The following is a 23,325-nucleotide window of genomic DNA, read 5'->3' on the forward strand; positions in this document are numbered from 1 at the left end:
CCTACCACTGCAAAAAAAACTCAGACATTTCATAGTCCAGTATAACAACACTGGTCCTAAATTTCCAAAATTTTTATCCAAACAGATCTATTGTTCTGTGACTTAAAAGTCTAAATAGCAACAGGTAGGACATTACCTTTATTGCAAACATGAAGTGCTTAGATCTTTTCAGTGACTTAGATATTAACAGATAGGAAGTTCCTATTGAAAGCATTTCCTGTATTGGTAGTCCCTGATTTTGGCGACTTATCTTGGTAGGAAATGAACACAGGAAGTATCTGTCTACAGACTTTTTATTATCAAGGTAATTGCTGTGGCAGCATTTTACTGTTTACCAAGGTAATAAACATATCATCTAAAAAAAGATGTTTTTCAACTCTGAAGAACAAGGTTTTAAAAAGCCTTATGTGATACCACTGTGGTTATGCATCATCTTCCACGTAGGACTTATATGCTGTCACTTCATTCTCTCAGCACATCTGTAATTCAGGGTTTGTCAGTGAGATGTTTCCCTTTCCAAGTGTCAGTACAATTCCTAGCAGTTAAGGAAGAGGACTGCAAGGGCAGACTCCCGTGGCTGGCTCCCAATTATAGTGCTGTTTCCCTATGTTTTGCTCTCTGATGTCTGTAAAGTCAGGTAGGTCATTTAAAAGAGTTCTGCCACTTCCCATAAATAGTTATTCACCACCCCTTCCTTCAGGTATTTGCATATAGCCAATACTTCCAATTTGTTGTTATACTTCCTTCCTGTTTGTCAGGCACAGCTTAACCAGGCAATACATATATTTAACTCACCAAGTCAGATCTTTTCCTAATTTAAATGCATTAACACAGCTGAGTGATGCAGATCAGTTGAGATACACCCACCAAATAAATATACATTTCAAGCAAAACTGAGACATCACATCATATGCATTCCTTCCATTCATTCATTTCCAAAATCTGCTTGAAAGATAATTTGTCTGGTCCGTTGTATGTGGATGACAGGTTGATGTGTCTTTCAGCCTAAGGCTTTAAAAAACTGCTAATTATTACTCATGACTCTTTTTAACCTTCTGATACTTAATGACATTTTTATGATCATAATTGTCATTCTATTCATTGTAATTTGAGAGGAGTTAGATTTACGACATAATAATTAACAGAACTGGTAATCGCTAGCTTGTACTTAGTTCTTAAAAATCGTTACTAATGTTACTTGGTTGCAAATAATTTCCTGAAAGCAACATCTAGTGGTTTTAATAGGATAGCAACTTGCATAATAAAAATCAGCAGCTCAGTTTCTAAGGTTGCAAGCCAAGCAGATAAGACAACCTTCTTATGGTACAGGTTGGCTACCTGAATCTCACCAAATTTCCCGAAACCTCGCGTCCCTCTCATCACTGTGATGAGCTGTGTTACAGGACTGTGCAGCCTTTCTTTTACTGGGGGGAGGGAGAGAGAGAGCCCTATTCAACCTCAAGCAGATTTGGATGTAACATTTAAAATAACCTTTTCAACCATAAGGACACTCCCATCCTTTAAGGAAAAGATTAATCGCTTTTTAATGTAAGCACTTTGAAGTCTCTGTATCTTTCTTCTGTGTTTTGAAGACAGTCAGCATTTCTTCTATAATATACAAATGCATATTAAGGACAGCAGAATGATAAGCAGAGCACGTGCATTTGTCAGACTATTATCATTAATGACAATATGAAAAACTGCTGGTTGCATTTCTCTACTGTACCAATACCTATCAAAGAAAATGAACTTTTAGCTAATTCACCATGAACTGTGAAATGAGTTTTACTCTGTTAAAATTGATGATAGAAGTGATATAAACTCAACTTTTCTCTTTTTTCCGCACTTTGCTTGTTTCCCAAATAATTCTGCAGGCTTGATTTAGAAACTTACTTACATTGTGAAGCCTACTTCCTTTTAGGGGAACAGCATTATATATTTGCACTGAATTATAAACTGTCACTTGGAAAATAAATATCTTCTTTTGGCATTCACATTTCTTAAAAATACTTCTGCATTTATCTTTCAGCAAGTCGTTCCCTAAGGGCTCTTGATTCTTTTAATGTTATTTCTGAAAGGCCCTTTGTAACTCTTGCAGCTTACTGAAAAACATTTTGTTATGAGATAATATAGTTCTTGTTAAGAAAAACAAACAAATTTACAAACCCAAACAGTCAAACATACGCATTTTCCAGCTGTTGTTCCTTTCCTGCAGACTTACTCCTGGGAAAGAGAATCCTTATATTGCACTTAGCTTTGGCATATGTAGCCACAAATCAGACAGAGTTAAATGACCACTGACTAAAAGCAAGATAAAACAAAGTAATACCCTCCAAAACCTTCTTCTCTTCTTGTATAACTATTTTGTACTTGCAATCTTACATTTGTATTTCAGTTGGAAATACGGTTTTATCTGGAAATAATTACAGGCCTGATTCTCCTGCCTTTATTGGTACCAAATCCCCTTGAAATTGGTGGAAATTTTGAATTAAGGAGTGCAAGATCAGGCTACGCAGTTTAAGACACACTTTCTGTTCTTGTTTCTGATTCACCAAAGCACTTAGGTGTGAGCATAGCTTTAAGAAAGTTGAATTATATCACCAAAGACAATTGGACTATTTACAGGCTTAAAGTTAAGTACAGCACTGAATCGCTTGCAAGTTGAGATAAGGAACAAAAGTGGAATAATCTTCATTTTTTTTTAATGCAAGGAACAGAAGTACAAATTACTGTATTAGTGCTATTGGCTTTAGTGCAGATGCAGCCCTCCAAACAAAGACTTAAACATTACCATATGCCAAGAACAGATTTTTTAAATCTCCTTCAGCTTTCCTTGACTTTGAGGGAATACTTAGTCTTTTTTTTTTTTTAAGTGAGAAATAAGTAATAATCTAGAGAGACACTCTCTTACAAAAATCTTGCCTTTGTATATACTGCTTTAATCAGTACATCCAGACCTCTTCTAACCTTAGAAAAGGCAATGATTCCCTTGCTCTTTATCAGATACACATACATTTTCTCCCAGAAATGACAGCTTTTAATTCAACAGCATTTTAGAAATTAATAATAAAAAGTGGCCATGCACATGCATTTAGAAGTAAATTACAGTAAAAGAAATATCCACAAGTGTGATCAAGAAGCCACTGAAGCAAACTTATTGAAAAAAAAAATCTAAAAGTAAGTATAATTGCACTGGCAGTTAGGGAGAGAAATATAACAAGGCCTGCTACAGGGCAAGGAATTAAAATTCTAGCTGCATTTTTCTATTTAATGTTCTTTCCTCCACTATAGGATGATGGGGAAAACAAAATGATCTTCAGGATAAATATTGTTACTTCACCACAAGGTGACACTTAAGTAATTTTTGCTACACTCTGAAAAGGAAAAAACCCAACAAACATATGCCTATTTCAGAAGCCTTAAAACTGTACTTATTGTATTTATTGTAACTGGTGGGATACAGTGCTCTGTATCATTGTGCCACTGCACACATCTTTCTGGTGCTTTTTGTGCCAGAAGAAAACATGTCACTTTAGTGCTGAAATCGTGACAGTTAGGACAATTTCTCCACTTGAAAAAGCCTTTTTTCCTTAGAATGCTAAAAAAATGTAACAGTGAGATTGTCCATACATGCCTCAGGTAGACAGTGTGAATATACTAGAAATAATCAGCCTCCTGACCATGTACAGAAACCAAAACCCTGGCTGTGGAGACACACACGCTATCCCACCACTTTCCTCTCGGCACTTTCGTACGTTGCTCTCCAAAGCAGCTGTCATCACTCCTTGCCACACCAGCGGGTTCCTGGGCTGCAAGAACCACCGGCACGAGCTCGGGTGGCTACTCTTGCAGCACACATGGCAAAATTAAAGCAACTAATCTCTTTCATCGTCTAGGAAAAAGGCAGTGATGCTGCTTCCTTCTTAGGAGAAACTTCTCACCAAAGACACCAGTAAGGAACAAGCTATTGTGGACTTGCTGGCAAAAGCTTAGAAACTGCTCTACTTGCTTATCAGCACCGAGGTGAGCGATGAATGAGCCACTTTCCTATCATTGGGGAGAAGGAGGGAAAAAGAGAAAGGAGGGGGTAATAGAGGGAAATTAGAGTATGAGATGAGGTATATTTCCCAACAAAACCAGGCTTGTTACATCAACGCCAGTCCCTGGCATTTATCTTACATAAATGTTTGTCTTCAAATATACCAGTTAATATTATTAATATACCTAATTAAGTCAGTCCGACATCCCATGTATCCAAACTGTCTGCAGGTTTGAGATAAAAAAAGAGAAATCAAATAGCTAGAGTGGAAAGCCACGTTTGCACCTATGTGCATCCATAGCAATTTCTACCTGGTTATGAACAAACAAATAGCCATTCAGCACCCAATTTCCACACGTATGGGCAGAGATCCCATATAAGGCTTTCTACCTTTACAGCTACAGCCTCATGATGTGTATGTTGGAAAAACTGTGCTACATGTCGCCAGCAGACAACACAGGCCGTTATTTTCAAATGGCAAAAAAATAAAAAGAAATCATATTACATAGCTGTTTAGCAAAAACACAGACACCCCTTTGGCCTACAGATGGAGGATTTTTATTTTGAAAACCTTCTCCCAGTTAAATAACTTCTCTATATACCTAATATAAAAGTGGAATTGAATCTCCTGGGACTTGGTTAGCTTCATGTCAGAGCACATTTCCTGCATCCACAGTACAAAGCACCTGTCGTTTCTTCCCAACCATTTTACCTTTTGCACTTGCATAAGTAAAAACCTTGCTTCAAAATATAAGTCCTGCAGGCCAAAATCCTCGGGATTTTGGGGTGTACATTTCCCCACAGGTTTCATGCTCCCAGATGAGGAGATAAAAAAGTACATTTTTTTCCACTTATGAGGCTTTGCTGTCTGCACTGTACAGGCTGCACAATGCATGTTAATATCTTCTTACCACTGTAGTGCAAGGTAGAGGTAAAATAACAATAAAGTGATATTATTATCACTTATGCTACTGTAATTCAGCCTAGGGCAAATGTCAAAAAACAAATAACACAAACTCCTCAAAATATATACAACATCTAGGCACACTGCACTATCGTTCTTGAAAAAAAAATTCCTATTGATATCAATAATACATTCTGTTTAACAGATGCAAACAAATCCACATTACTATCTCAGCATATAGCACCTTCTTTTAGCAATGCAAAACTTGACTCTCTAAACCTCAAGATTTTCATATAGAGCCCTATCCTTTCACATCCTCCGTGCTCTGAACTGCACAGTGAAACCAAAGGGAATTCAGCTGTTTCAGGAGCTACTTTAGCGTACAATAGATACTGGCCAGCAATGTAGAGTAGATGCGGATCTTTGTCTCTATAGATAAACTCTTGAAAGCATCATTGATTGCAAAAAGAGAAGGTTCATTTTTTCTTTTCATTGCACTGTCTTGAGGCAAGACTTTTAGATTTCAGAAATTTTAACAAAAAGCATCAAATGATTGTTAAAATGTAAACAACTAAGCAGAAGTTACTCAGGAATCAAACTGCAACTCCACTTAGCTAACGGTCAGGCACTGCTGCCATTCCATATCTCTTACTAAATCTCTAGCATAATTAGAAAAGTATAAAAATACACAATACTACCAAGAAATCAAATACTTTGATCCCGAATCTGATAAAACAATGATGCAGAGTCCTCACTGTACATGCAGTTTTGCTCTTTATGTAAAATTAGTTTCACTATCACAAAGCATTTAGTTACAGTTATACTTCTGCAATTAATCACAGCTATTGCTATATCTGTAACTGCTATCTATTGCAACATACAGAGAAGCAAAAACTTGATAGACAGACATATAGATTTATTCAACTTTCTAAGTGACACAACCTGAAAAAAACAGCAAAGCTGTTCTCAAAAGAACAAAACTTACGCACCGAGATAAATTTACAAACCATTAAGAGAATTTTATTGTCCAAAAAAATTAAAACAAAAAGAACACGCCCAGGAGATTTTGCCGCCACCATTAAAATAACATTAAGCACAGTCCTGAGGATCAGGATAGATTTTCTCGAAAAGCACACCATTAACATCTGCATGCCACAGAAATGAGCTGGTGCCTCTCACTCCCTCTTGCTAATATTTGCATCCCCATCAACAAGAGAAACATTTAAAAGTATCCAAAAGGTTAGCGCTCCTAGGAACCCTTCCTTTCCTTTCAGCGAGCACCCTCTCCCCTTCTGGCAGTCCGCAAACACGTCCGAGTTGTCATAACGATACCTACAAGAAATTTCAGAAGCTCTCATAAAAGGGCTTCGCATATGCAATCCACAGCACTGAATTTAAAAAACCCAATTTTTTTTCCGAGTTTGAAGTTTTTAAGCCTTGCGGATGGTTGGAGTAGGAAAAAGGAAATTTACTAGGCAGTACAAAGGAAATCTTGTTGTCCTCTATTGTGGCAGTGGGGGTGTTGCCCAATTCTAACTTATCTAGGTTGATAAAGGAAACCAAAGCACACGTTACGGAAAAAAAATTCCAATAAAAAAGGTACCCCTTTCTTACCTTAATAGTGCTTGCCATAATGTGATCAAGATTATTGATTGCTAATAATTGTTAATAATAATTATTGCTTCGCTCTGACCAGAAAGAAGTTTTGATGAGGTTGTTTAGAGCGGATGAGATTGTGCTAACTCTGGGAAATGAAGTCAGCCAATGGCAGGAAGAGGTTTCTATTGGTCCTGGCCACTGCAGCTCGAAGAAACAGGATATTTGGGAGTGAAGAGATAAGAGTCCTAAAACAATGTTGTTTTTCTTGATGATATGTGACTAGTTTTTTTTTTTTTTTTTTTTTTTTTTAACAAAAAAAGTCAATTGCCTCTGACTGCCTAGGCAGGTGTGATCTGATGTGCAGTAAGTGTGACATGCCACTCTGAGGCAGGATGCAGATGTCAGATGAAATGGGCCAAATTCGGCACTGGTTTCAGAGACTTTAGTCGCTGGGGAATTGCTGATTCAGGGCCAAAGCCAGACTTGGTATAAGCGGGTGTATCTCCAAATATGTTAATGAAGTCTAGCCTGCTTACACCACATCTATATTTGTCCATTAACCTCATTCCTGGATTCTTGAGCTATTGACACTTTCTAGCCTATCTGATCTAGCACATTTTTTTCTTAGAGAAGAAGTAACTAGACTGGAAACAACCTTTTCTTTTTGATGCCTCTTTCTTACCGAGAAAAAGAATCACAAAAACTCATACATTTCCAAAGCAAATGCCTGAATGCCTTCAACAGTCTTAAAATTTCCACACTCTTTCTTTTGTTCACAGCTTCCTCTGCTCGGTCCATATATGAAAATGAAATGATTTCATTGGCAATTCCCTTCCTGAGCTGAGTGTAATAGTCATTTGTTATTCGGTGTTATATCAGATTTTCATTTATCCAGGTGTCGTGCTTGGCAGTCTCCAGGCACCCCAGTACTACAGGCTGTGCAAAAGAAAGGCTGTCTGTATCCTAGGACCTTGCTCAGAAGTGCTGAACTCCTAGTAGGGGAGTAGGGGAGAAAGAAAAAAAAATGGGAATAAGAAAGGCAAAGTGTTTCCACAGCACCAGCCAATGTAAAACTGCACATGCAAAGACCCACTGAGGATCCGGTGCTGGCACAACTGTCTTGCTCTTGTGAGTCTTTCAACATTTTCTATTTTTGTAAAAGATGCAGTTCTTGGTATCAAGAGATTCCGAGCTTTCATTTAGAAGAGAAGAGTTTGAAAACAGGACCTTCGAAAGTTGTAGGGAAAAGTAAAAGAAGTCAGATTTTTTTTAGCAATTTTGTAATTTTTAAAAGCTCCTCTGATCCTAACCTGCTTATGATTTTTGAGTACTTTGTATAACAACATCGAACCACAGACATGTTATTTGAAAGCACTGCAGCACCGGGTAAACTGTTCTCGCTGCAACAGGGTCCTGCTCTTGGACCAGAGACTCTGGTACGATAAAAAGAGAATAAGAAAGAATAAGAAAGAATGAGAATAAGAAACAGGCTTGTAGTAGCATTATTTTCCAGGGGTAGGTGATCGCACCCTCTCCATTGCCTTCTTCTCCTGCTCCTTAGGAAAACGATTGGAAATCAGGGTGCAATGGAAATTCTGTAACTGATGATGGCTACTGAAAATTGAAATCACCTCCAGCAATTGGTATGCTTTTTGCCCCAGTGGTCCACAGTGACAAAGGCAGAACAAAGAGGCTCAGTTTGCTCTTTCTCTCCCATCCTGACCCAAACAAGACTAAACGCAGCCATGTGCTTCTCCAGGGCACGAAGCGCTGCCCGTGTGGCTCTCAGGCGTTTGCCTCGCAGGAGCGGCTGTCCCTCCCTCGCCCCAAGCGGGGAAGAGGACGGGCCCCCTCCTGAGGGGCTGAGAGAGCCTCCCGCACACTCGAGGACAGGAGGAGTTGGGGAAGGGGACACCAATGCCCCAGCTTTTCCTCCCCACTCTAGATGCACAGCATCAATTCCACATACAAGTTGAGCGTGATTATACAGGCTGCTCTATGGAGCTCTTGTTTCTTCCACTGCAGAGGTGACTTCTGCGGAGGTGACCTATCTAGAGTTAGCACTGCAGTGGAATAATTTATACTCTCTGTGAGTTTGTTTATGTGTAAATCCAGTGTTTCTGCACTGCCGAGTGTCTTCTTGCAACCTGCATCGACTGAACTACTGTGCTTGTGTCGAGTAGGTGGCTTCTGGTAACTTTCCTATTTTCATTATGAACAGTAAGAAAAGAAAGCAATTTACAGTAATTGTATTTCATGGGGATGTTGATTTCCTCCCTTTTCATCTCCAAACAATGAGCAAGACAGCCAAAAGATTAGAACCATTTTCTTGAAATTTCAAAGCGTTGTATAATGTTTCAGTTGGGTGACTTCCACTCTAGTTAAGCCCATGATATTTTTTTCCCCCTCAAACACACTGAGCGGCTTGAAATATCCATTCCAGCTCTCCAGTGGATAACGTCTAACAAATTCATTCAAAAGCATGTTTTGGTAATGATTCTTCTCCGGGCTATCTCCATATAGACAAACCTCCTGTTGATGCCTGAAACCCCAGTAGGGCTTTGGGAAGCATAAGGCATGTAATATCAGGCCTAACTGAGCTGTATTATTATTACATAAGTTTTATAGAGCCCACAACCCAGTAAGGATTTTGCCATTTTAAACTGGCACACTTTCTGTGCCAAAGAATTCAATGAAGTTTATTTGATTTCCAAGCTAATACCTACAGGCAGATTTCTGAGTGCTTAGGCTTGTGTTGATCCAATTGCAAGACAGAGCCTTGGTATTGTAAGGAAAGGAAAATATTGGCTTATCAAATCACAGTCATCCAGTGGCAAAAGAAAAATAGTACAAACACTTCTACTATTTCTCTCTTTTCTGCATTTTGCTAAGATTAAATAGAAAGAAAATATGTTTTGTTATGTTAGGCAACTATGTGCTATTGTTTGAAATAATAATGTGTGAGTTAAAAAAAAATGCAGCTTTGTCAACAGACAGAATGAAAACACCAAAAAAGCATTAAAAATATTAAAAAGCCACACAAGCGACATAACACCCTCTTTCCCCACAGTCTTTCTCTGAGGCTTGTCACCCTAATTTGTCTGGATTCCTTTCTGTAGACATTTCATTTCTGCATCTAGAAACCCCAGAACAACAAAACATGATTGCATGTACTTAACATTAAACATATTCTTAAGTTTCTTGATCAAAATAGAGTTTTTGCACCTGCTTTAAAGTTATGATTGTGCTTAAGTTCGTTCTTGAATACAAACAGGCTGAATACCATTACTGCTTTAAGTGCTTTTTACCTAAAGAGCTCCCTCTTTAGAGAAGAGCTTTTCTGAACTGTAGACCAAGACTCTGATTCTGGCTTAATCTTAGTCCACTTAAATCAGCCCTGCACAGACCTAAAGATCTGGTCTGACCATCCAAAATAAGTGTTTAGACTAGGTGCAAAACATAGAAGATGAATGTTTTGCTTGTTGCAGCCTTTCTAGGAGTTATTACAATTATGTTTAACATGTATGTACCGATCTAAGGACAAAGTGATTATTTCTCATGCCATTTGAAACACCACTAGTGCCTTAAAGAACAGTCCAGTCCTCAGATTCTTTTAAAAAATCATGTCCACTAGAGCGTTAGGATGTCAGAAATACATTACAATATTCCCTGTGTAAACAGATCTGCAATCCATCTTGCTGTCTGGGAAGCAAACCAAGAATTCTGTTCTCAACTGTGGCTGACCAAGAGACTAGAGACGAGCTCTTAATATCCTTGCTAGTGCCACAATGTCTTTTACTCTCACATCTCTTGTTTGGCAGCCTGCTGACATAGCATCTTTCCCTTTTTACTTTCTAAAATGCTATTATCATTGCTAATAACATGGCCCATGCCCCTTTAAATGTACAGACTTCCTTAAATTATAAATAATTCTCTCCTTAAATTCAACTGGGACACATTCCTGGAGAATGTATGGAGACACATGCATCTTGTGTTTTATGCCCAGGTTAGAGCTTAGTATGTGTACATACAATATGTGGGTACTAAAAGGAAAAGAAAGAAATGAGAAAAGAAAAGTAAAATAAAACTGTGTTCCTCTTAACAGTACTACAGGTATAAAAGAGACTTTAGGGAGAACCAGGTTACATATCAAATAATTTAAGTACAATAGAAAAGTTTGCAAAGCAGTTTTTTGGAAGTAGATTTTAATAAATAGGAAAAAAGCTTTTAATGCTGCTTCATGGCACACAAAGATATCTGTTTAAAGGTTTTGTTTGTTCCTTTTCTTTTTTTTTTTTTAAAAAGACTATTTTGCATAAATGTAGCTCTGAACCTTTTATTCAGTTTGGCCATACTCAACTCACCGCGTGAGGGCAAAATATGCTCTGATCAAGTTTTCACCAAGTCCTTCACCAGGACTTCCTCCCTCTAATTTACTGCTTTCAGCTACTCTGAAGAAAATGTCAATAATTCTGTTCACAGAAGGTGCAATTCTCCCCTCACCACAACAAAAGCTCTCAGAAACAGCCTTTTCGCAGAGGAACAACCAGGGTGCCCAATCCCATAAAAAGCAGCACTTCCTTCAGCCTTCTTTCAAAGCTTTCCTATTTCTAACTTGCCTTAGTGTCACATTTTGCGCTACAACAGAAAGAGGAGGAGCACGGCCCTATCCCTTGGACATTTTCCCACTGAACTTTTAATACCCACAAGTGCGGTGGGGAGAGGCCTGGGCAGCCAGCAGCCCCTGCCCGGCTCTTGCTTTGTGCTGGTCTCAGTAGCTGTAGTCACTAGAGGGTGCTCAGCGCCCCTCTAAAAGGAGAGTTCTGGTTTGCCTGCCAGGGTTTTGCATTGTTTCCTCCACCACTGCAACGTACAGCTGTTTCCCAAACCAGATTTTTTTATGTATATAATATTTTAATACAAATAGATAAAATAGATTTCTTTCAAAGGCATATATATCTTTGGTTTTGCCCTCAGGGTCAGTTACAGCTTAACTTCTTCCCGCTCTCCTGTCTTTGCTTCCTTTCACTCCACACATGCTCTTCAGCACCTCCAGTCTGTTCAGCCAATGAACCCTCCACATCCCCATCCCATCCCCACCTTCCTTCCTGTGCCTTACGTTCCACAATGGCCAGAACGACCAGTGCCCCTGACTTTCTGGCCAAGCTGGAAGTTGGGAGAGAGGCTGATTTGAGGGTAACATGAAATATATTTTTTTTAACTTTACTTTATGAAACAGTAGCAACCAAAAATGTATTGTTTCTCCATGGGTAAATGTTTACAGAAATAAAATGCTGGAAGTTTTCAAAATGGAAGTCAAAGTATTTTGTTTACTGACTCTGATTCCTTAAATAGCTTGCATCATTCAAAATATTTTTGGTGATTAAACTACTCTTCAAAAGCACTTTGCCCACCTTATCTCTCCTGATCATCTTGGGAGACCAGATCTATTCCATACATAAAATATATCACAGAAATGGGAGATTAAAAAGAAAATGAGAGTTCTATTTGCATGAATTAGGTTGGCATAGTCACCATTATCTTGACACTGGAGTTATTTGCAATACTTAACATACATACATAACACTTAATGAGAGCGGGAAGTGATGGCATTCTCATATGCAGACAGCGAATCAAGTCACTAACTGCTGACATGCAATTCATTTCATCAATCTTTTAAAATATCCAGACTAAACTAGTTCTCCAAGACTTTTTCYACAGACCCTGATACAAGTATTTTCATCATGTCATTCAGTCTATCCTGTAACAGTTACTTAAAATAGGTGGGATGATTCACACCTTTAACATACTTCTCCCTTTCTCTCTATCACCTACAATGGGCACCTTCATGACACCTGGGATACTCAGCCTTTGGTTAACTAACAAATAGCGGTATTTGAAATGAATATCACTACAACTTTYCTTTGATTCTTCCTCAGTTTTCCCTTCTCTAAAATGGTGGCAATTATATCATCAAATACCAAAAGAGTGCTGTATGGATTAACAATTAAAGTGCACTGAAAACTTTGGCTGAAAGTTGCTACCAATATGAAAGCTATTTGTTTTAGGCTAGATGCTGATTTAAAGCTGATTAAGTGACAATGATACTGCAAGGAAAAAAAAAAACTTTAATAAAGTAAATTCTGTGTGAGGCAAAAACAAATAACTCGGAGGGCAAAGGCCAACATTTTTCATCACTTTCTCAAATGTTTTTAGATAATTTTAACTGAAGCATACAATAGCTTGAAGTGCTTACTCCAGACTGCTGTCCTTCAGGGTCTTACCAACCCGGTATTGATGGGCATTGCACGCAGCAAATATGTCTGGCATTTTGGATTTCTACACCATATAAGTGAGGCTGTTTCAAGACTTTCATCAAGAATGGAACCTATTAAAGTGTCCCTCACACTGCTCTGGCTTTCATAGCATCATAGCATGCTTTGGAGGACTGCATGCTTTTTTTTTTTTTTTTTTTTTTTTTTTGTGTTCTCTCTCTCTCTCTCTCTCTCAGTAACTAGTTGAATTACTGAAAGTACCAGACATGCATCTAAAATTGGGACGCTTTCTATGTTGTACTTTGTTAGTGGCTGTGAACAAGAAACAGATGTTGAAATAACTGTGTTTAGAACCTAGTGACCCAGAAAGACCGGGGCTAATCCAGATCATTCGTAATAACTGAAAACTGCAACCCTGCGACCATCTTGAGATACATGCACACACCTACATGAACTCCCCAAACACCTCCCCCACCACACACATAGAAATCCTCAGGATTTTGATATGCCTTTACGTTAAATACAAATGCAGAATAGCTCAGATTTGAACAACAGCAACAGAACTGGATTCTCCATGGATATTTTTCCCAATATTTGACAAGCCTCTTTCAATTCAGGCAATTGTCTTCAGCAAAAGGTGAATTTTCCAGCAGTGGGAAAGAAAGGAGATAAGAAAGAATAGACATATAAACAAAACTTTGACCTGTTTAGTTCATCTCAACTCATGYCAAGTATCTCACTATATCTTATGCTGAGATTAAATAATTGCCCTATCTGAAGTAGGAAACCTGTGCCTGTTTTCTTCCCGTGGCTGTGGGTGATGGACCTAGGCAGAAGAGTAACAGGGATGGAGCAATGCACAAATTAATACTGCCCTAAGAGCATTGGGTTTTTTGGGTTTTTTTTTTTTGTCAAAATCAGAAAGAAGAAATTCAGGTTGCAGGAGATGCCATTCCTGTCACTGTTTCCAAACACTAAATGTATGCTGTGTATAGTAAATGTAAATTACTTCTATTGCATCGGTAACTTGCCATTGCAAAATGAGCACGTTCCAAATAGCAGCGTATTTTCTCACAGTCTAGGACAGAGAGATACATTTAGCTGGTCCTTTTAAATACTGAAAACAAGACAAAATAATCATTGAACAATTATTTTGCAATGAAATTAAAAAAAATAGAAATAAAGCATTCAGGAAATGTGGTAGTATCTCACATCTTCTAGAAATACTCCTGAGGCTAGGTTGTATGGTCCAGAACTGATAGAGTTCACACATTTCTACGACTGTCCGATATTTCTGCCATTCTCAGAGTCCCAGTGATACCATATGCCTTGTGAGAAAAAAATAATTAGTATTAACTACCATTGGCTTGACTTTCAACTATACAATTAAACTATAAATATTTATCACCTTTTTGAAGAGCGCAGCRAACTTGTTGAGAGGAGATAACACCCAAAAATGCCTGTGGAAGCTACAGTTTTCTTGTGGCTTTCTGAGGAGCAGCACACAGGCCTCAAATCACATCACAGACATGTAGTACAGATATAAATGGCCTTACTCATCTCCTCAGTTAGATCCCACATGTTGCAGCTTTACCACATACCTGCAGTGATACCCATGCAAGATTGAGTAGTAGAAAAGACTTGTTTGGAAACTGGGTGATTCCAGGAACTACCGTCCAGGCAACTCCCTGCCTGTGGCATTACTCCAGCAGTTTATAGAAGTACTTTTTACTACCAGCATGAAATGTGCCCAAGAGCTCTCTTTAAAGAGTTACAGCACACCTTGGACCTATAAAGCATGATGATGAGTACTAAGCATTTCCAATATGCAAGAAATGCCACTTTGATAAAGTCCTACCTGGTGTGATTTCTGTATGACTACATTTATAAATTTCAGAGCATTTAGAAAAACACATTTACAACAGCATACAAGAACGTTAGATGATTATCTTAAAAGTACAGTGAAACCAAAGGACTTGGCAACAGTAAAAAAAAGCATTTTTTTTAATGGGGACTAAGTATACCTGCCAAGAAGACAGAAAAAGAATTCTCAGTTACATTAAGGGATATAAACTGTGGGCATAAAATGCTTATCACTTCAAAGAAAGCACTGAATATAGTTAATTGCCAAGATAATTTTAACCCAGAGGTTTTACAGACCAAAGATCTGTCATCATCATCACAATCTTTCACAGCAATCACTCCCAATTAATTGGGATCCAGTAAAACAGAAATAAAATTTTTCATGCTGCATTAGTTCCTTAGAATGGTATTTATTCTAAAAGGATAATGCTAGAAAATGCCAAACTTCTCTAATTCATGGTGCTCAAATCCATGGAGTGTCTAGTTTTTCATCGCCATCTTCTTAAAAGATTATATCAGCTGACAGATATATGTAATTCTCTAGCTGCCAAAATGAATGGAAGCCCTGATTTTCACTTCAGGGTGAGTAAGATCAAGTCCAACAGATGTAGAAAGATACATTCTCATTGACATCAGTGAAGACTATRTTAAACATAAAAGTTGAATCTACAGATGTTACTTTGCAGGCTCAGGATGCTAGTTTTTTGATTCCGAGTTTTTTGGAGAATTTTCCGTGCTAGCTCTAACCAAGCCTCTGTTCATGCTTTCACATACTGCAGGCACAAATAATTGAAGCCACCAGTTTGCATGTACAATATAGGTCAGCCAACTGTATGATTTCSCAGTGCAATCAGATACTTAGAATTTTGGGAGACCTAAATTGTAGGTGAAAAAATGCAGGCAATTTTCAGAAAACTTGAACTTTCTATGTAATGTGGAAAGCAGTCTTTAAAGGATTTGATCATTAGCTCTTCTTATATGTAAAAGTATTGCATTCAGAGCAGAAAGAATCAATTTTATTAGTTTACTACACATTTCTCTATTAATAAGGCCTTTTTAGACATGACATTGATAATTCAGCTTACCAAAATTATACAAAAATGCCATTTTAAAAGGAGCCTGGTATAGGTGGGTTGGTCCTCCTATTCTTAGTTGCTGATACCAATGTCAGTGATATCAGGGACAGTTCACAAAGCATTACTCAGCATATCAACCTCCTTCACTAATTAGCCACTGGAATTTATCATGCCTATCAATTTCAGAGAATCAGGCTTAAACGACTATCTCAGGAAATTAATGATGAACCCAGTACAAATAAAATAGCTGGAACTTCCACCAGTTAAATAATAACCTAAATTAGCTCAATCTCAAGCATATATTGTTTATACATATTAAACTGAAAGATCAGTTGTATGTACACAATTGGTGCTAGAGGAAGGCATAACACAACAGCATTAGGTAGCAAAGTAGTTTCACTTCTTCAGAGAATATTAGCCACCTATATTCACCCTCCCCCCTAAATCTTCTAAACTCAGGATCAAAATTACATGTAGAAGGAAAACATATGGTTTAATATCCTAACACTCAGKCACAGTGCTCATTCCCCTCCAATGCAAAGCTACAATCCCAGTCTTGCAAGGCCTCTTACCACGTGGAAAGTCTCCATCACAGCTGGGTGAAATTTTATTTATTATTGGCAACTCAGTTATTTGCCAAAGAATGTGGTTTTAGGACAGCTGAAGCCATTTTTTAGTTCAGGTCAAACTTGCTGAATAATTTTGGCTGAAACAAAAACGATAACAAGCTTCAAAAACACTGGACATTCCCTTCAATACATTTTTTAATTTCAACACTGTGTTTTCAGGGCACTTGTCAAGAAAGCGAAGGAAGGAAAGAGCAAGATTCCCGAAGTTTCTCAAGGTGCAGGGGGAAAGCCTGCTGCCTTTTATGCAGCAAGCCAGCATGTGCTTGGTCATAGCACCCAGCCCTCCTCCATCACCTGCCAGTGGGGACCTGCCACCTGCCAAGGCAGCAGCTTCGTCACTAAGTAAAGTCATTGACTACCCAGCTCTACCCCTCACCTGCTGTTTAAGTATAGAACATAGGACAGAAGGAATTACAAACAACCAAACTATGACACAATACTTGATCAGATCCTTTGCTGAATCAGGACCTTTGACCATAAACTCCTCTAGGGTACGATATGGACAATGGTAGCAGCAAATCTGGGGGTAGAGAAAGACTTGCTTGCCATTGAAATACAAATAACACACAAAAAATATTGTAAAAGAATGTATTCCTCTCAAAGTTTGTGTAAGCTTCATTCAAGCCAAGCATATGCAGAACCAAAGCTGTTTATCTGCCAGTATCAAAAGTATGATCCAAGCAAGTCCATCAAGATATTGCCAGTCACACAGTTCTCTCCATGAGGAAAGAATTTGGAATGTAATATTTGACTAAGAACCACATAATTGCAGTGTCAAAAATTATAGTWAATGGTTCTAACCAATTGCCCAGAAGTGGGATATTTTTCTGGCTTGAGCTTCTATTAGAAAAATAAAAAATGCAGAAGTTACAGCAAGTGTGATGTTACTAATCTGTCATTCTAGACATTGTTGCTGAAACAAAATTGAAGAGGATAACAAAATGATACATGTTAGTTCAAATATAGTTGGAAAAGAAGTAAATCACCTTTGCAGGCTTCCTATACCAAACAACAGAAATTCATGTATTATGAATAGCCAAATTCACACACTGAGATTAATGTTATTAATTTTAAAGACTGTACAAAATTAGAAGTCAAAACAGTTCACTCTTCAGCTAGGGTAATGTTTTTAGTGGGTACCTCTCTTAACAGAATATTCAGCTCCTGCAGGTGAAGTTTCATTCAAAGGCTTTTCTCACTCTCAGGCTAATTTTCTTATTGTGTTTTTTTTTCCTGTAGTTTTTATCTTTCTTCATCTTAAATTGCCCAACTGTTTTCAAGYCTGAACATCTATATGTTAAAATAAATCTCATGCATTAAAGTATATTATATACACTATATATATAATATCATGCCTTCATCGTAATGTTATTTTCAGCTCCAGTCTCATTAGTTACATAATGATTCCAAGATTTGGAAAGAAATYCCCTCCCCAAATATTTAGAATGTACAAAGAAAGTGCAAAGGATACAGCAGGGTAGCAAACATCCTTCTGCACTGGATAAATTAGGCTAAGTAAWGCAGGTCATTAGGTAGTAGGACTGAGAGAGCTGTTTTTTGAGGTGAATTGCAAACATATCATCTTGGGGATATCAGACTCACATTAGGGGAAAAAAGAATAATAAATAAATAAAATAAAATAAAATAAATAAAAAATGCAACTTTGAGCCATGTGGAATCATTTCCAAATTTRGGTTGAATTCCATTAATTGCCGTGAATTGTTATTTTTTAAATAAGAGAAAAAAATAGGAAATGTCAAAACATTACAACATTTCTAAAACAAAATGTCTCTAAATATTCAGATAGAACTGTAGTTCCATTTGCAAAAATATGCTACAGGCAGTAATAATGGCATGTGTCTCCCATGTTATGTGTATTGAGACTGTATGTTTTGCCTTTGAAAGTTTCTAGAATGTGATGCCTGCCCAGAAGAGAAAAGAGTATTGGTGTCCCTGACAGGTAGAGATACAGGTGGCAAAATGCAAAATGTAGAAATGAGTGGAAGAATGGAACAATTCAAAGGAGCTGCTAAGATGGCAAATGTTATTGAGAAAGTTTCTAGAAAAGTAGGAAGAAAACCAAAGGGACTAGAAGGAAATTGCTCTCCTACCCAAAATCTCAAACATCATCCCCGTGTACTRCACTAAAGGATGAGCAGAACAGAACAGATACACATCGTGCTGCTTATAGATGATTTGCAGGAGAAATCAGATCACACCTATCAATCAACTGTTGCTTATTGCCCCCTTCACCCCTGAGCATAGACAGAAGAACCATCAAGTTGTGKGCTAGGTCCCAAGTTGTGCTGAGCATGGCTGCCCTGAAATCAGAGGGTGCCCTAAGGCACCAACACCTTTCAGGCCTGGCCCAGGGAGAGTTACAGCTGGGRGCTTTGAGAAAAGAAAAAGAAAAATACATCTTCGCTTCATAATAGCCCAGCAAACCTTTTAAACAGGAACATTTTGCTAGAAAATACCCAAATCTGACACAGGCTTGGACATCCTCCAACACTTACAGAACAGCAAACCAGGTAATCAAATGCACATAAGTCAGAATAAAACTAGCTTTGCCAACTCCRACCATACCAGATCTGGTGACCAACAGCACAGTCATGATCTCACAGATATGTGCAAGAAAGTGAAAAAAATCACCAAAAATTGTCTGGTTGTGAAAGTAGACAAGTCTTTTGATCTGCAGTAGGTGACTTTGGCATCACAAAAAGAAATATAGTTTTCATTTTAAAAAATCATTGTTTAGCTGGTTGTGTCAAAGAAACAATACTAATCACGAGGAATCACAGTACTGCTTCTTGAGAAGAAAAGTACCCATTTGAAACATCTGTAGATAAGCGTGATTGTCAGTAACTGATTAGGGTCCTCTGCTACCCATGTGTGAAAGAAGGTAACACAATCAGGCAYGAACTTTATAATTCAGTACTAGATTCAGACTCTTCAGTCCACTAAGTTGGGACTGAGTATTTACACCTTAGCAGAGACTGGCCATAATTCTGCATTCAGTCTCACGGGTTGCAAAACTTGGTTGTACCTGAGGGATCTTGAATTTTTTCCTGGGCACAAAAAAAAAATAAATATGAACAGCAACATGTCTCCAAGGAGAAAGCTCAAGGCAAAGGAAGAAACGGAGAGGGAAAAAACAAAACAAAACAAAACAAAATAACTATGTGAATCCACACTGTCATTAAACCATGTGAAACTGTCCTCTCACAGGAGAACACAGGTTGAATTGCAAAAAATATGATGCTGCCCATCATTCGGTTGTGGGAAGTGAGCTGTCACCTGGAATAGTAGGAGAGCAACTCCTCAGGCCTGAGTACCTATTTTAAGCTAGAGTATACACTGCCCAGGTAGCAACATCTGCTCAGCCCCTCAGCTGTTCTCCCTCACCCCTTGAGCCCACCGAGGCTTTGGGGCAGCATGCTGCTGCAGGAGTGCTGCTTTGCAAGCACTTCCATGCACACCTTCCTGGGGAGACAGCTGACACAACATGGAAAGTGAGACAGAGCTACCAAACACGCTGGCCAAAATTACTTCCCCGCAGCTCACTGAGGGAGGATGCTGCCCCTTGGCTCGCCCTCAGTTGTGCACTGCTTTTAATTACACAGGAYGATGGCACAGGGGTTTCAGAGAAGGTACCAGAGGCTGAGTGTGGGAGAAGGCACACACAGCAGAAGGGCTGGCTATGACTTTGGGTTTCGGAGTAGCAGAGCTACTATAACTAGTAAGATAAAAATAGTAATAGTTACTACTTCCATTAGCAAGCCTCATCCCTTCTGTGAATGGARGAAGAGATGTTGTGTTATAAGAGACCACAGACCGGCTGATACCTTACATTTTAAAGAATTACTATTGTCTGCTTGTGAGAGGCTCAAAAATGCTGACCAATTTAACAATAGCATAATGTAGCATATCATGGGAGAAATGTTCTTAGCAGGTTGTCTCATTCGCTGATTTTATCACAATTGTTTTAAATAGCATTTATGGCTCCAAAATTAAGGAAAACATGCTGGGAAAACAGTGGTTTTGTGGGAATTAAAAACAGTAGACTGCATTTCTAACAAGTATAAAACAAAGGCTTATTTTCTTTTCTAAAATAAGCTGTCCGCATAGTGCCAGACTGTCAAACCCTGATCAGGTGATTTATGGTGCATCATCCATGCACAGTCCAAAAAAAAGTCTTTGCTGTAGAAGACAATTTGGGCTGCAGAGAATCAGACAGCAGAAGAAATCCTAAGGGACTACTTCCAGCTGTGTAAGTGTTGTCTGCAGGTTGTCCCACACCCATTTAAAAATCAGGCAGCCCAGACGAGCAGGAAAGCAATCTCCTTCCTCTACAAGCTCTACACGTAAGTTGTGACTGAGCCTGTGCTTTTTGGTGAAATTTCTGAGTTTTGTAGCAGGCCTAATCTAATAATAGGCAGTGTAAAATCACACATGCCATTGGTCTCCTGGTGGGATTTGACTCCCATTAACAGCAAGTACTTGGGAACATGCTGCATGTTGTTTTGGACTTCAGTGTGTTCCCAGAGCTTTGCCTCACGTACCTTATGATGTAAAATGGTATTTGTCAAGATAAAGTGACACCGTTTTTAATCAAATGAAGTTGCTATAAAAAAAAAATTAAGAAATGATCACACCCACCGCTCTCCACAGYAACAGGAAAGTATCTTCAGTTTGCCAAATGGAAAGATGCAATTAGCTGAGGGAAAGAAGTATTCCCAGGTTTAAAAGAAGTACAGCAAAACATGCATGTGCTATGGCCAGATTTCCAAGATTAAACAGTACCCAGAGGTCTTTTTTGGCAAAGAATGGGAGTCAGTGGGTAGCAAGCCCTTTGGGGAAGTGATCATGGAAGTGACTGAAATTTATTAAAAGAGAGTTTGAAAATAAGAAACTGTATTCCTGTGCTGGCAAAGGCATATTCTACYAGCATTTGCTAAAAAGTTGCTGTAAACTTCATAGAGGGGAGCTTAGAGTAAATATTTTGAAGAAAACACATATTTGGGGAAGGTAGCTTTTCATATTACAATCTCCATTTCATTCAACCTCCAGGAAAGGTCATTGATTTAATCAAAAGCTTTTTCCTTTGGTTAGACTCCCAAATGTACATACCATCAAGATCTGGTGCACAGAAATAATTTGAAGCAAATCTTCTAAAAAAGGTTTTGAAGATGCTTGCCAGTAGAACATTGTGCCTCACAGCTATAATATCAGAAAAAGCCATTCAATTTAAATTAATATATTTGGCCAGACAGCTATATTAAAATTCTTGTTGTTTTTTCTGTTATAATGGTAGCCTGTGGTATGACTAGCTCTCTTCAAAAATCTGTATAGTTATTGCCTTTCTCTTGCCTAGGGTGCATCATATGTTTCTGATTTTGATGAACTGCATTGCACTACCTCATTAAAACAAACACTTATGCAAAACAAAAGGCTGCGTATCACAGCACAGGGCATGTAAGCCAGCTTTGAATACTGCAACRTTTCAAAGTATGTTTCAAAGAACTTCCGTCGACCCAGCTCCACTTGTGTTTAACATTTGTGGATGATGTCAGACTCAGACAGTCCTTTCTTAGCTTCTGCAAACAACGAGGTTTCAAAAGCAATACTGGCTGCAGCTGCAAAGCATGCAAGTGCAGTGCTCACTTACTGGTGGAAGGAAAAGGTAATATTTTCCCCCATATGCATTCCTTCTCTCAGCCAGACAGCACAATTTCTCTACCCCCAAAAGAAAATTTCAGTATCTTTAGCCTATGCTGCTGGACAGCTCCACTTTTCCTACAGTGAACACAATCGATCATGAGGAAACCTCTGCTCTCTCATCTGTCTCTTCCCAAAAGCCCCCACACCTTTTTCAGATGTATCCTCTTTTTTCAATGGGACACTATTTCCAGAGCATCTTTTCAGGGAATTAGGAGGACTGTGTTCCATATGAACCATTTTTCTAGTTAATTTTCAGTTACTGCTTTCAGCTTTCAATTTTTGTCCTTAAAAATGTCTGTTTCCCTCTCATTGGAGAGGAGCACTCATATAAAGGGAGACATGGGTAAGTAGCTTAAATGTAGACATTGCAGATGTCTACAGTTAGGTGAATCCTACCAAAATTGTTGCAATACATGACAAAATGCATTTTTGGGGGTCTTGTTTAAAAGATCTTGAGTAACAAGGTTGGTATTTTTTATCCAAACCTCTCAAGTTGTTTACAAGGCAAATTTCATCATCGCTAATACAAGTTTAACAAAGTTTACGTGGGCTGCATCTTGGAAGGTCATCAAGATATTATAGAATCTCAGTGATAATCACAGTTGTATAACATATTCCTCAAGTTAAGGCTGTTTCATTACATGTCAAAATACTTAGATTAATGCAGGCATTGATGCAAATATTTGCATAGCTTCAAAAAATGTTCACTGTTTGCCATTTTTGACACTCTACAAGCTCATTTTTAATCACTTATGAACTTCTTATGGTTACAAGCTAGAATACTTCATTTCCTTTTACAAAATCAGCAACTTGACTTCACAATGTATGTACTATTATCTAGCATTACATTTTTTTCGGAATAAAATGGCAAAATGTGATACAGTTCATAATCAATTAAGTATTTCTGCCCATATAGAGATTAAAAAAGAAAAGCTAATGAGGGTGAAATCTTGTCTCCATTGAAATCAGCAGAGTCACTATCTTCTTTAGAACCTGGACTTTATCCCAGCTACTCAATACTTTTCACATTTGAGAAGGAACAATTTAAAATTATAAACAGCAGCCAAAGTGCATGTGTGTGTGAGAGGAAAGATATAAAAAACTGCCTGAAAAGCAAACTTCTTCTGGCAGTTTTGAACTTAGTTGCCTTCATGGCTAAACCTCAGTTTAAGCAGGAGATAAATTTCTGCTCATGCTAGCTATCTAAAAGGTCTGAGCT

The 23,325-nt window shown here is 38.2% G+C and overlaps 1 protein-coding gene across 8 annotated transcripts in view; it reads right to left on the reverse strand.

Moving 5' to 3' along the window:
• ERG (ETS transcription factor ERG) overlaps positions 1-23,325 on the reverse strand; it is a 143,865-nt gene that overhangs the window by 58,400 nt on the left and 62,140 nt on the right. The window contains exon 1 of one of the 8 annotated variants that reach the window (XM_085304917.1): positions 6,558-6,683. The exons of the other annotated variants lie outside the window; for them this stretch is intronic. Coding sequence (XP_085161043.1) covers positions 6,558-6,575 — 18 coding nt within the window. The 5' untranslated portion in view covers positions 6,576-6,683. Of the gene's footprint in view, positions 1-6,557; positions 6,684-23,325 lie in introns of those variants that run through there. 8 annotated transcript variants of the gene reach the window in all.

This window comes from Rhea americana, unplaced genomic scaffold (genome assembly GCF_003343005.1).
Source record: "Rhea americana isolate MKP2758 unplaced genomic scaffold, rheAme1 scaffold_101, whole genome shotgun sequence".
In the NCBI taxonomy this organism is placed as follows: Eukaryota; Metazoa; Chordata; class Aves; order Rheiformes; family Rheidae; genus Rhea; species Rhea americana.